The following is a 14807-nucleotide window of genomic DNA, read 5'->3' on the forward strand; positions in this document are numbered from 1 at the left end:
AGGCCGAGGTGGGTGGATCACGAGGTCAGGAGATTGAGACCATCCTGGCTAACACACAGTGAAACCCCGTCTCTACTAAAAATACAAAAAAATTAGCCAGGCATGGTGGCGGGCGCCTGTAGTCCCAGCTACTCAGGAGGCTGAGACAGGAGAATGGTGTGAACCCAGGAGGCGGAGCTTGTGGTGAACCAAGATGGCACCACTGCACTCCAGCCTGGGCGACAGAGCGAGACTCCATCTCAAAAAAAAAAAAAAATCCCATGGGAGAGGGCAGCACTTCAGAAAAGGTAGAGGAAGGAACTCAGCAAACAAATTAACTCATGACAAGTATACGTATATATAAAAACAGCACACTAAAGTCTCTGGAAATTGTCCTAGGGTCATTCAGCACTTGGAGAATTATTATTTAAAAAAATCAACGGCCGGGCGCGGTGGCTCAAGCCTGTAATCCCAGCACTTTGGGAGGCCGAGACGGGCGGATCACAAGTTCAGGAGATCGAGACCATCCTGGCTAACACGGTGAAACCCCGTCTCTACTAAAATACAAAAAAAATTAGCCAGGCGAGGTGGCGGGCGCGTGTACTCCCAGCTACTCGGGAGGCTGAGGCAGGAGAATGGCGTGAACCCGGGAGGCAGGGCTTGCAGTGAGCTGAGATCCGGCCACTGCACTCCAGCCTGGGCAACAGAGCCAGACTCCGTCTCAAAAAAAAAAAAAAAAAAAAAATCAACTAGACCGGGTGCAGTGGGTCATGCCTGTAATCCCAGCACTTTGGGACACTGAGGTGGGCGGATCACTTGAGGTCAGGAGTTCAAGACTAGCCTAGCTAACGTGGCAAACCCCATCTCTACTAAGAATACAAAAACTAGCTGGGCGTGGTGGCAGGTGCCTGTAATCCCAGCTACTTGGGAGGCTGAGGCAGGAGAATCACTTGAAGCTGGGAGGCGGAGATTGCAGTGAGCCGAGATTGCACCACTGTGCTCCAGTCTGGGTAACAGAGTGAGATTCCATCTCAAAAAAAAAAAAAAAAAAAAAATCAACTGAATATTGCTAAGAACAAGAGGCTGTTGCATCTGAGCTGTGACCTGATCCCTTACCCAGCCAGCTCCCAGCTCCAAGGGTTCTACTCCAGGTAGGTGCAGCCCAGACAGGGTCTGCCTCTCCTGTCGGATCCCATGCTTAAAGAATTAAAGGAAGGTATAATGACAAGTTTTCATCATAGACGGAATATCATTAAGAGATAGAAATTATTAAAAAGAGAGAACCAAATGGGAATTCTGGGGTTAGAAAGTAAAATATTGGCAAGTGAAGCTGTTGAGGAAAAAAAATAACCAAAATGAGGCTCAATAGGTTTGAGTCGACAGGAAGAAAATAATCTGTAAACTTGAAGACAGATCAAGAGAGACTATGGAATCTGAAGAACAAAGAGAAAAAGAATAAAGAGAAATAGAGCCTCAGAGAAATGTGGGATACCATTAAGTACAGCAACTACATGTAACAAGAGTACCAGATGGAAAGGAGAAAGAGACAGAAAGAAATATCTAAAGAAACAGGCCTGGCGTGGTAGCTCACAAATGTAATCCCAGCACTTTGGGAGGCTGAGGCGGGTGGATCACCTGATGTCAGGAGTTCAAGACCAGCCTGGCCAACATAAGAAAACCCCGTCTCTACTAAAAATACAAAAATTAGCCTGGTGGTGGTGCACCCCTGTAATCCCAGCTACTCAGGAGGCTGAAGTGGGAGGCTAACTTGGGAGTTAGAGGCTGCAGTGAGCCAAGATCAGGCCACTGCACTCCAACCCGGGCGGCAGAGCAAGACTCTGTCTCAAAAAAAAAAACCCCTCCAAACCACCCCCCAAAAACAAAACAAAAAAAAAACTTAAAAGCTACAGTAATCAAAAGTTGAAAGCTACAGTAATCAAGACAGTGTGATACTGGCATAAGGATAAGTATACAGATCAATGCAATAGAATTGAACACCCAGAAAAAAACCCACGTTTGTGGTCAATTGATTTCTAACACTGAACTGTGTTGAGTCAATTCAATGGGAAGTCTTCAAAAAATGCTGCTGGAAGAACTGGATATACACATGCAAAAAAATGAATTTGGACCTTTACCTCATGTAATATATATATATATACACGTTATCTTAAAATTGATTACAGACCTAAACCTAAGAGTCAAAATTACAAAACTCTTTTTTTTTTTTCCTGTTGCCCAGGCTGGAGTGCAGTGGTGCCACCTTTGCTCACTGCATAACATAAATCCACACAAAAACCTGTACGTAGGGCTGGGTGTGGTGGCTCAGGCCTATAATCCCAGTAGTTTGGAAAGTCAATGCAGGAGGATTGTTTCACCCCAGAGATTTTTTTTTTTTTTTTTTTGAGACGGGGTCTCGCTCTGTCGCCCAGGCTGGAGTGCAGTGGCCGGATCTTGGCTCACTGCAAGCTCTGCCTCCTGGGTTTACGCCATTCTCCTGCCTCAGCCTCCCGAGTAGCTGGGACTACAGGCGACCGCCACCTCGCCCGGCTAGTTTTTTTGTATTTTTTTAGTAGAGATGGGGTTTCACCGTGTTAGCCAGGATAGTCTCCATCTCCTGACCTTGTGATCTGCCCGTCTTGGCCTCCCAAAGTGCTGGGATTACAGGCTTGAGCCACCGAGCCCGGCCTTTTTTTTTTTGAGACCAAGTTTCACTCTTTTGCCCAGGCTGAAGTGAAATGGCACGGTCTCGGCTCACTGCATCCTCCGCTGCCGAGACCAGCTCGGTCCGGGAGACCCTAACCTAGCGGCGCTAGAGGAATTAAAGACACACACAGAAATATAGAGGTGTGGAGAGGGAAATCAGGGGTCTCACAGCCTTCAGAGCTGAGAGCCCTGAACAGAGATTTACCCATATATTTATTGACAGCAAGCCAGTGATAAGCATTGTTTCTATGGATTATAGATTAACTAAAAGTATTCCTTACTGGAAACAAAGGGATGGGCCGAAATAAAGGGATGGGTCTGGCTAGTTATCTGCTGCAGGTGCATGTCCTTAAGGCACAGATCACTCATGCTATTGTTTGTGGTTTAAGAATGCCTTTAAGTGGTTTTCCGCCCTGGGTGGGCCAGGTGTTCCTTGCCCTCTTTCCGGTAAACCCACAACCTTCCAGTGTGGGCGTCAGGCCATCATGAACATGTCACAGTGCTGCAGAGATTTTGTTTATAGCCAGTTTTGGGGTCAGTTTATGGCCAGATTTTTGGGGGCCTGTTCCCAACATTCCGCCCTGAGTTCAAGCGATTCTCCTGCCTCCCGAGTAGCCGGGATTATAGGCACCCGCCACCATGCTCAACTAATTTTTATATTTTCAGTAGAGACGAGGTTTCACCATGTTGGCCAGCCTGGTCTCAAACTCCTGATCTTAGGTGATCCACCCGCCCCAGCCTCCCGAAGTGCTAGGATTACAGGCATGAGCCACCATGCCTGGCCCACCCCAGAGTTTGAGACCGGTCTGGGCAACATGGCAAGACCCACCTCCCTACATAAAAACAATTACAAAAAATTAGCTGGGCACGGGGGCACACGCCTGTAGGCCCAGCTACTCTGGAGGCCGAAGCAGAAGGATCAGTTGAGCCCAGGAGGTTGAAGCTGCAGTGAGCTGTGATCACACCACTGCATTCCAGCCTGGGGAGGCCCTGTCTCCCAAAAAAACCCAAAAAATTTCTACATGAATGTTTATGGCAGCATTATTCATAATAGCCCAAAGTGGAAACAACCCAAATGTCCATCAACTGATGAATAAATAAAATGGGGCCCATCTGTACAAGGGAAAAATGTTCAGCCATAAAAAGGAATTGAGCACTGATATGCACTACAATATGAAGGGACTCTGAAAACACGCCAAGTGAAATAAACTAGACACAAAAGGCTGCATATTGTATGATTCTACTTACATGAAATGTCCCAAATAGGCAAATCCAAAGAGAGAAGGCAGATGAGTGGGTGCCTAGGCTGGGGGAAGAAGGGACTGTGGGGATACGGGCGGAGTCACTGCTAATGAGCTCCGGCTTCTTCTGAGGATGCGAAGCGTGCTCTAAAATTAGACTGTGTGATGGGTGCACGGCCTTGTGAATATCCTAAAAAACACTGCATACTCTAAATGGGTGATTTGCATGGCATGTGTAGTATAGCTCAATAAAGCTGTTAGGAAAATTACATAGGCCAGGCCAGGCCAGGCGCAGTGGCTCACGCCTGTAATCCCAGCACTTTGGGAGGCTGAGGAGGGTAGATTACTGGAGGTCAGGAGTTCGAGACCAGCCTGGTAACATGGTGAAACCCCATCTCTACTAAAAATACAAAAATTACCCAGGCATGATGGCACATGCCTGTAGTCCCAGCTACTTGGGAGGCTGAGGCAGGAATTGCTTGAACCTGGGAGCTGGAAGTTGCAGTGAGCCAAGATTGCACCACTGCACTCTAGCCTGGGTGACAGAGTGATACTCTGTCTCAAAAAAAAAAAAAAGGAAATGACACAGGCTAGACAGGGTGGCTCACACATTTAATGCCAGTACTTTGGGAGGTCAAGACAACAAAACCACATGAGTCCAGGAACTCGAGACCAGCCTGGACAGCATAGCAAGATCCCATCTCTACGAAAGCTAAAACATTGGCCAGGTGTGGTGACGTGCATCTGTAGTCCCAACTATTTGGGAGTCTGAGGCTGGAGGATCGCTTGAGACCAGGAGATCGAGGCTGCAGTGAGCTGTGATCGAGCCACTGCACTCCAGCCTGGGTGACAGAGCAAGACCCTGCCTCAAAAAAGAAAATGATAATGACACAGAAGCGCAGGAGGAAGCACGGTAAGATAAATGGCCTCTATGTTTTCTTTCGGGCTGTAAAATTCTATGCACTAGAAGGCACTTAGCTTAGTTCTGGGGCACATCTGAATAGCAAAGGAACCCTCAGACTAGGTACACCCAGGCAGGAGACAATCACTGAACCCAATGCTACAAGGGAGAGTGGCCATGATCCTCAGGCGATCCACCCTGGGATCACAGAGTGAGTGCCCCAGCCTCACTCACTCACCGAGCATGGAGCTGATGAGCTGGTCAGGGCTGGCCTGAGTGGATGTGGAACAGAGGGTGTTGAAGTACACTCCAGAGCCCTCCCGGATGGGACCGAGCATTGGGGGCGGTGTGTAGGGGGAGCACTGGAATAAGCCCTTCAGGAGGCGGTCCACCAGGAACATGGGCGACCGCAGGCGACTCTGGTGGCATCCTGCAGGGCCGGGCTCCCCAGCCGTGGAGGGTGGAGGAGGGATGAACAGCCCCTTGGGTGGGGGCCGCTTCTTCCGCTTTCTCTGCTGGCTGCTCTCCTTGCTGTCTCGCTCCTCCCCGTCTTTCTCTTGTTCCTGAAGAAGTTTAGAACCACAGGTGGTCACCTGAAGCCGCCTACTGCACCACTCCATCTCCAGGATGGAAAGAAAGCAGGAAAAAGAGACTGGCCAGAGACAGGAAACTAGGACATGTATGCCCAGTGAAGGAGGCTGGCCACACCTGGGCTACACCTGAGGTACAGAGCCTGGTGATGATACGGCTGCAGCCTTCTCCCGCACCCACTGCCCCAGGAGAGCCCCTGACTCTGTGTGAGAATGGCCTCAATCATTAAGACGACTGGCCCTTAAAAAGAGAGAGATCCCCAGAGATACAGTGTGACAGTGACAAGAAAGAAATGTAGCTCCACCCAAATGACAAGCACCCAAAAGACCCAGCCACTGACTCAGGGGACCTTCAGGTCCATGGACTCTGTCCTGGAGTCCAGCAGGAGCTTCTCCAGTAGGGGGTCCTCCAGTACAGGCTGCAGAGACAAGCCCTATGAGACTGATCACTCGTAACTCACCACGCTCTCTCTCGCCTCCACAAAATCTCCTCTCCGCTCTGCCAGCCCTGCTCCTCCTCATCCTCCAGGTCTCAGCTCCCATACCTCCTCCAGGAAGCCCTCCCTTACCTCCTCAGGCTGGGTAGGAGCCCCCTGGGAACTCCCTGGGCTCCCTCTGCTCCCAGCTCTGCCCACTCTGGGTTGTCACTGTCTGGGGACAGGCCTGTCTCCTCCACTGGACTGGGAGCCCTGGGAGGCAGGGCCCAGGCTACTGTGGTCACCTCTGTGTCCCCAGCACCACCCAGCACAGGATCCGGCACAGAGGGGCTCAGTCAATGGTGAATGACTGAACTAACATGCAAACCAGTTTCTTCCGGATCATGATTTTTTTTTTTTTTTCGAGATAGAGTCTCACTCTGTTACCCAGGTTAGAGTGCAGTGGTGTGATCTCAGCTCACTGCAACCTCTGCTTCCCGGGTTCAAGTGATTCTCAGGCCTCAGCCTCCTGAGTAGCTGGGTTTACAGGAGCCTGCCACTATGCCCAGCTAATTTTTTTGTATTTTTAGTAGAGATGGGGTTTCACCATGTTGCCCAGGCTGGTCTCGAATTCCTGAGCTCAGGCAATCCACCCGCCTCAGCCTCCCAAAGTGCTGGGATTACAGGCATGAGCCACCACGCCCAGCCTGGAGTCAAAGATTTTCTGTGGTATCTGGTTTGGGTTTTTCCTACGGCTTCCCCCAGCAGCTGGGGGCAGTGGCAGGAAGGAGGCAGACCGACAAGCACCCACCATGGCCATGCTCCCTACGTGTCGGGTCACTGGAACCACGGGGATCGAATGGGGGACCACCAAAGGGGCTGCAGCTGTGGAGTCCAAGGGCTTCTTGGCTCCTGGGGGACTATGCCTGTCCCCTTCTGGCCTCAGCACCTGTCTTAGCGGCTTGCAAAACTCTGTGCCAAACACCTAAACACAGAAGAGAAGAGATGGCTCTTTAAGAGATAACATAAGTGGGGAAAGAAAGAGCTGCTTCAGCAAAAAAAGCTGTCATAGAAAACAGCAGTGAGTCTGTGGCACGGACTAAGCTGCAGAGCTGCTGCAGCCCATAGCGACGGCCTGCCCCTGGAGAGCCACACAGCCCAACTCCAGCCCCCAACCCAGAATGACGTCCCCATCCTAAGATAAGTGACACCAGTCTCGTTTACTCCCCACAGGCCTGCCAGAAACCCAATAACCACAAAGCCACTGGTCGTCCCCCTTCACCTGCGGTTCCTGCTTCCCTCGAGGTGACGGCCACTGGTCGCTGTGAAAACACATGTGGCTGCTCAGTCCTTTCTCCGTATAAAACATCTGGCTGCAGTTCTTGCAGATGAAAGTGCTCCTGGGCTCCGTCCAGTCTGTGGAACCGCCATTTTGCTGGTTGCTGTAGGTAGACATGGCAGGAAAGAAGGGTGGGAGATTGAGACTCCATCCTTGATCACTGATTCTTTGGTTTTTTTTTATCTTTTTTGTCTATACCTCCAATCCACTGACTACTCTTTTTTTTTTTTTTTTTTTGGAGATGGAGTCTCACTCTGTTGCCCAGGCTGGAGTGCAGTGGCACTATCTCGGCTCACTGTAACCTCTGCTTCTTGGGTTCAAGTGATTTTTGTGCCTCAGCCTCCCAAGTAGCTAAGATTACAGGCGTGTGCCACTATACATGGCTAATTTTTGTATTTCTAGTAGAGACAGAGTTTCACCACGTTGGCCAGGCTGGTCTCAAATTACTGACCTCAAATGATCCCCCTTCCTCGGCCTCCTGAAGTGCTGGGATTACAGGCATGAGCCACCGTGCCCAGCCTGACTACTCTTGATAAACCCTAAAAAATGGAGGCTGTACCCTAATCCCATTAGGACTGAAAGCATCCTCCCCACTCACTTGTCCAGGGCCAGCACAGGAAGGCCAGAGGACTCCTGTCGGGGTGCATGCAGGATTGGGGGCTTCTTAACTTACCCTCCGCCTGCCACGTTCTCTTCCTTCACTGGATGGGGGAGCCTGTAGATGTTTCCACCCTGAAGATGAAAATGCATCTGAACCAACACATCCAAAATGAAGAGGCAAGAAGAGCTCAAATTACAGACTTTCAGAAGAAAACATCGGAGTAAATCTTCATGACCTTGGATTAGACAGTAGTTTCTTAGATAAGACACCGAAGCAAAACAGACAAATTAGACTTCATCAAAATGTAAAACTTTTAGCCAGGCATGGTGGCTCATGCCTGTGATCCCAGGACTTTGGGAGGCCAAGGTGGGAGGATTGCTTCAGCCCAGGAGTTTAGGACCAGCCTGGGCAACGTGGCGAAACCCCACCTTTACAAAAAATACAAAAATTGGCCTGGCATACTGGCGTGGGCCTGAGGTCCCAGCAACTCAGGAGGCTGAGGTGGGAAAATCACTTGAGCCCAGGAGTTCAAGGTTGCAGTGAGCCATGATCACACAACTTCACTCCAGCCTGAGTGACAGAGTGAGACCCTGTCTCAAAAAAAATAAAAATAAAAATAAAAACTTTTGTCCTGCTGGGCACGGTGGCTCACACCTGTAATCCCAGCACTTTGGGAGGCCGAGACGGGCGGATCATGAGGTCAGGAGATCGAGACTATCCTGGCTAACACAATGAAACCTCGTCTCTACTAAAAATACAAAAACTAGCCGGGCGTGGTGGCGGGCGCCTGTAGTCCCAGCTACTCGGGAGGCTGAGACAGGAGAATGGCGTGAACCCGGGAGGCGGAGCTTGCAGTGAGTGGAGATCGCGCCACTGCACTCCAGCTTGGGCGACAGAGCGAGACTCCGTCTCAAAAAAAAAAAAAAAACTTTTGTCCTGCAAATGGTATCATAAATAAGGTGAAAAGACACACCACAAATGAGAGAATATTTGCAAGTCATGTGTCAGATAAGGATCTTGCATCCAGAATATATAGAGAACTCAAAAAATAGTAATTTGATTTTAAAAAATAAGCAAAGGACCTAAACAGACATTTCTTCTAGAAAGATACACAGATGGCCAATAAGCACATAGAAAGGAGTGCAACATCAGCAGTCACGGGGAAATACATATCAAAACTACAATGAGATACTGCTTCACACCCACCAGCGTAGTTATAATTTGAACAAACCACAGACAATAACAAGTGTTGGTGAGGATGTGGAGAATGTGGAGCCCTCATGCACTGTGGGTGGGAAGAGGAAACAAGCAAAACAGCCTAGTAGTTCCTCAGACCTGAAACAGGGAGCTGCTGTACCACCTGGCAATTCTACTCCTAGAACATAAATCCCCATAAAAATTTGTACATGGATGAATATTCACAGCAGCACTATATTCAAAATAGCCAAAAAGTGGAAACAACCCAAATGTCCATCCACTGATGAACAGACAAATGAAATGTGGCCTTATCCATCCAACAGAGGATCACTCAGCCATGGAAAGGAACGCAGCTCTGCCATTTGCCACCCCACAGATGAGCCTGGAAAACGTCACGCTGAGTGAAGGAAGCCAGACACGAAAGCCACAGAGTGCACGATTCCACTCACATGCAATGTCCAGAACAGACACATCCACAGAGACAAAAGGAGACTCGTGGCTGCCAGGCGCTGGGGGGAGTGTGAGATTGTGGGTGACAACTAAGAAATGTGGGGTTCCTTTTGGGGAGATGAAACTGTTCTGGCAGAGTGGGGATGGTTGCACAATCTTGTGAATATACTACAAATTTCCCAATGCTACGCTTTAAAATGGTGTATTCAGGCCGGGCACCGTGACGCAAGCCTGTAATCCCAGCACTTTCGGAGGCCGAGGCAAGCAGATCACCTGAGGTCAGGAGTTCAAGACCAGCCTAGCCAACAGAGTGACACCCCAGCTCTACTAAAAATACAAAAATTAGCTGGGCATGGTGGTATGTGCCTGTAATCCCAGCTACTTGGAAGGCCCAGGCAGGAGAATTGCTTGAACTTGGGAGGCAGAGGTTGCAGTGAGCCAAGACTGCACCACTATACTCCAGCCTGGGCAACAGAGTGAGACTCTGTCTCAAAAATAAATTTGGCCTGGCACAGTGGCTCACGCCTGTAATCTCAGCACTTTGGGAGGCCGAGGTGGGTGGATCATGAGGTCAGGAGTTCAAGGCCAGACTGGCCAAATGGTGAAACCTCATCTCTACTAAAAATAAAAAATTAGCCAGGCGTGGTGGCGCATGCCTGTAATCCCAGTTACTCGGAGGCTGAGGCAGATAACTGCTTGAACCCAGGAGGCAGAGGTTGTGGTGAGCCGAGATAGCACCACTGCATTCCAGCCTGGGCGACAGAGTAAGACTCCATCATAAATAAATAAATAAAATAAATTTTAAAAATAAAATAAAGTGGTGGATTTGGCTGGGCATGGTGGTTCATGACTGTAATCCCAACACTTTAGGAGGCTGAGACTATCGCTTGAGCCCAGGGGTTCAAGACCAGGCTGGGCAACATAGCAAGACCCCACCATCTCTAAAAAATATATAAAAAATAAAATGGTGCATTATATGGCACCTGAATAATAATGCTGTTAATAAAACAAAAATGAGGTAGCTGTGGTATGATGGGAAGCTACTCATCCTCCTGAGTAGCTAGGACCACAGGCGTGCGCCAGCACACCCAGCTAATTTTTTAAAATTTTGGTAGAGACGGGGTTTCGCCATGTTGCCCAGGTTGGACCTGGAGTCTGGAGACCTGCACTCCAAGCACAATGTCTGGAGGAACCAGTGAATAATCGTCAATGTGCTGAAGTGTGGGGGCACGATACAGGTGCCCACTTGTGCTCATGGAAACCATGAGTCACAATCAGAAAACACAAGGCCATTTCAAGCAGGAATCTTTAAAGGAAAGAGGGCATCTACCTTCATATCCTCTGACGATTCTAAAAAGGTAAATCCAAAGGGAAACAAGATTAAAAAAAAAAAAAAAGGCTTAGTGAGGTAACAGAGTTTTGAACAACTCTGGAATATCCTCATGTTGATCTTTTTTGTGTTTTTGAGACACAGTCTCGCTCTGTCACCCAGGCTAGAGTGCAGTGGCACAATCTCAGCTTACTGAAACCTCCACCTCCCAGGTTCAAGCGATTCTCCCACCTTAGCCTCCCGAGTAGCTGGGACCACAGGTGTGCGCCACCACACCCAGCTAATTTTTTTAAAATTTTGGTAAGACAGGGTTTTGCCATGTTGCCTAGGCTGATCTCGAATTCCTGAGCTCAAGCAGTTTCCCCACTTCGGCCTCCCATCCCAAAGGGCTGGGATTACAGGCCTAAGCCACCTCACCTGGCCTCATTTTGGTCTTTTTTTTTTTTCAGTGGGGAAAACCACAAACTTTGGGAACCTGAATTCCTTCCTTTGTAAAACTGCATCTAGGGATTCCCTGAAATGAAATAAAATGCCTGGACACTAACAAATGCAAAGGAAACTCACTCCACGCTGGTCAGGCCACGTGAGAGAGAGCTGGTACCTGGATTCTGCTGAATATTGTCAGCTTGGACTTGCAGGGATCTGCGGGGGGCCCGGCCGATGAGAAGGAGGCCATGGCTACCTGGCTCGGAGAAGCCGCACAGCACATATCCATCTTCGCCTTTTCTTTCCGGAAGCCGGAGAATCGCGGGGCCCTGGGGTTGCCCAAGAGCCGGTAGCCTCCACCCCGGGAGCAGGGTGGGCCCTTTTCACCTTTCGTGGTCCCTGAAACCGTGCCATTCTCAGCTGGGGCCTGCTTCCCGGGCAGTGAGGCTCCCGGCAGCTCCTCCCCACCTAACTGGGTCTGCCGTTGGCCTGTGGAGGGGAAGATGTCCCCCAGGTCCAAGGTCCCTTTAGAGGATCGCAACTGCTTGGCCAGAGAAGAGATGTCTGGATTCCTGGAAGGGTCCAGAGACGGCGCTGCAAGGGGCGTTGGAACCGCGGCCACTTTCAGTCCCCCCTTTGCGTCTCGTCTCGTGTTGCCGGGGGAGGCTTCTCTGGCAACCCCCGGTGTGGTTTTTCTCCTGCGGGCTGGGGAGCCCTCTGCCTCGGGGTTTCCAGTGCCGGCATTGAGAGAGTCCACAGCAGGAGCCAGTGGCGGAAGCTGCTGCGGCCATGGCCCCTGCAGCGGCCTCAGGGCGGCCGGCTTGCCCTCAGGCGCAGGGAGCTGGGAGGAGGCTGCGGACACCTGGGCGTGGGAGAAGATCCGCTGGGACTTGGTGATCATCTGGAACACCTGCATCTGTTCGTGGCTCACAAGAGGCTCCTGCGACTTGAGGAAGAGCTGGCGGAAGAGTGGCGAGGCATCCGCAGGGAGCCCCCCAGACTTCTGGGCCTCCTGGAGGCCGGGCTCCCCAGGGTTCTGGCACAGAAAGGAGTCGCAGTCGAGCTTGCCCTTCCTGGGGGCGCAGGGGTCATCTTCTCCGCTGGCCGACCTGGGGTCGCTCAGGGCCTCCCCGGGGGCCCTGAGGAGCGCGGGAGGGAAGGGCAACGCGTCCTCCAGGCCGCCCCCGGGGCCGGGCGGGGACTCCTCCGAGAGGGCGGCGCTGCTGGGTCCTGGGCCAGACTCGGAGCTCTCCCGCGACGGCACGGCCGGGGGCTTGTGGACAACAAACATGTTGTTTCCTTTGCTTTTGGGGCAGCCCGGCAGGTTCCGGAGCCACTGGAAGCTGTGGCTCGATGGCTGGGAACTGGCAGGGACCGTCTGGCCTCGGAAGAGAGGCAGGCAGGCGGGCACGGAGCCGCCCTCGGGCCAGCCCTCCGCGGTGGACCAGGCCTGGAGCAGCGCGGGATCTGGCTCAGGCTCTGGCGGGTCGGAGGCGCCATTCTCGGTGGCCCTGGAATGAGGGGCTGTGAACACGTCAGTGGCCGACTCTTTCTGTGAGAGACGAGGCTCCTCGGGAAGCTCGGTGTCCAGCGCTGCTGGGGCCGCAGGGGTACCGGCTGGGGTGCAGGAGGAGGACCCCGATGAGGCGGGGCAGGGACAGGCCGTGTTCCTCCCTTCGCTGTCTGAAGCCCCAGCTGGGGCCGGGCCAGGAGAAGGGGTCTTCTGGTGGACGATGCTGCTCACGATGCGGCGCAGGAGGTCCCGGTGGGGCAGGAGGGAGCCGGGGGACCTGGCCTCCGGGGGCACCAGAGACCGCAGGCTGCTAGAGGGAGGCTGGCCGGCCGACTCGTGGGCGTGGGGGGAGTCCCCGCAGGCCTCTTCCTCCGGGGGGGCTTCCTTCAGGATGCACAGGCCGTGCTGGACTTCGTAGTGCCGGCGCAGAGACCGGTAGTCGCAGTAGCTCTTGCTGCAGCCCTGCTCGATGCACACGAAGGGCTTTGTCTTCTGGTGGGTGAGCATGTGCCCGGTCCTGGAGCCACAGACACAAGCAGGGGCGTCACCGGGGCACCTGGGACCGGGCTTTCTGCTGTAGGACCCTGGCGGCCCCAAAGAGTCTGTGGTACAGTTGCACCACAATTCAGAAATTGTACTCAGCCCCCACGAGGAAAGACCACCCAGCAAACCCTGCTTTGGTCAACGCCATCTGGCAGGGGAGTTCCTCTCCCTCACCTTTAAGCAAACCCCGTACAGAAAAGTAAAAAAATCCAGCGGGGCACAGTGGCTCATGCCTGTAACTCCAGCACTTTGGGAGGCCGAGGTGGGTGGTGGATCACTACTTGAGGTCAGGAGTTTAAGACCAGCCTGGCCAACATGGTAAAACCCATCTCTACTAAAAATACAAAAAATTAGCTGGGTGTGGTGGCACATGCCTGTAATCCCAGCTACTGGGGAGGCTAAAGCAAGAGAATCACTTGTACTCAGGAGGTTGCAGTGAGCCGAGATCGCACCACTTGCACTCCAGCCTGGGCGGCAGAGTAAGACTCTGTCTCAATAAATAAATAAATAAAAATTTAAAAAAGAAAAATAAATCCACTGAGGCCAGATCAGACTTCTCCAGAGTGGGTTCCCAAGGAACACACAGATCTCCAGAGTTGCTCCTCAAGGACTTTGGCACAGCTGATAAATAAGTTTTGAAAAAACACCATTCACTCCTTGGAGGTTCACAATGCACAGTAGCAAATTTAATTAATTAATTTTTTGTTTTTGAGGCGGAGTCTTGCTCTGTCACCCAGGCTGGAGTCCCATGGCACGATCTCGGCTCACTGCAACTCTGTCCCCCAGGTTCCAGCAATTCTTGTGCCTCAGGCTCCAAGTAGCTGGGACTACAGGTGTGTGCCACCACACCCAGCTAATTTTTGTATTTTTAGTAGAGACGGGGTTTTGCCTTGTTGCCCAAGCTGGTGTTGAACTCCTGACCTCAAGTGATCTGCCCGCCTCGGCCTCCCAAAGTGCTGAGATTACAGGCGTGAGCCACTGCGCCCGGTGCACAGTAGCAAATTTAAAAGCCACACAGAGAAAGACCTGTTTAACTTTCAGTGTCTCTCAAACTTATTTGCCCAGAGTACTGTTTTTGGTTTTGTTTTCAAAAAGCCCCTATTAGCATTTCTGAGAACCAGAATTCTGCAGAATAGACTGGAGGAGATGCTAACTTGGGTATGATCCTTCCTTTAACAAAGGAATCTGTGCCTTACCATAGGAGACCCCTAAAAAGATGCTACCTGGAACCCCGCACAGCAAAGAAGCCAATTTACAGAGGCCCAATCCATAGAAACATTATAGAGCCAACCAACCAAATGTGCCTATAGTTTCTGCAAACAGAAATGCATGTAAAATATGTATCACATCACACCTACCTCTGCATTAACACATTATAAATATAAGCAGAGGAGTACATCACCCTCTGGGCCCCCAACAGCCCTGCTCTGGACAGTCCTAGTCGATGTGGACTAAATCATAGTCTTTCCCCAAAGGCTCACCCTCGGCCTCTGTCTGAGGGAAGCAACAGAGGGAATCAGGAGACTAAGTTCTACTCCCAGCTGTTACCAACTTGTGACATGAGCAAATCGGCTCCTT

The 14807-nt window shown here is 51.3% G+C and overlaps 1 protein-coding gene across 10 annotated transcripts in view; it reads right to left on the reverse strand.

Moving 5' to 3' along the window:
* The window catches only part of ZNF541 (zinc finger protein 541), a 55237-nt gene that overhangs the window by 12726 nt on the left and 27704 nt on the right, over positions 1-14807 (reverse strand). For 8 of the 10 annotated variants that reach the window (XM_017952565.3, XM_031659110.1, XM_017952564.3 and 5 more), the window contains 5 exons: positions 11349-13203; positions 7843-7901; positions 7113-7272; positions 6642-6815; positions 5063-5387 (listed from right to left, as the gene is read on the reverse strand). In XM_017952565.3, the coding sequence (XP_017808054.3) occupies positions 5063-5387; positions 6642-6815; positions 7113-7272; positions 7843-7901; positions 11349-13203 (2573 nt within the window). The remainder of the gene's footprint in view (positions 1-5062; positions 5388-6641; positions 6816-7112; positions 7273-7842; positions 7902-11348; positions 13204-14807) is intronic. The other 2 variants (XM_009194841.4, XM_009194843.4) reach the window with 2 other exon arrangements.

Source organism: Papio anubis, chromosome 20, assembly GCF_008728515.1.
Source record: "Papio anubis isolate 15944 chromosome 20, Panubis1.0, whole genome shotgun sequence".
Classification (NCBI taxonomy): Eukaryota; Metazoa; Chordata; class Mammalia; order Primates; family Cercopithecidae; genus Papio; species Papio anubis.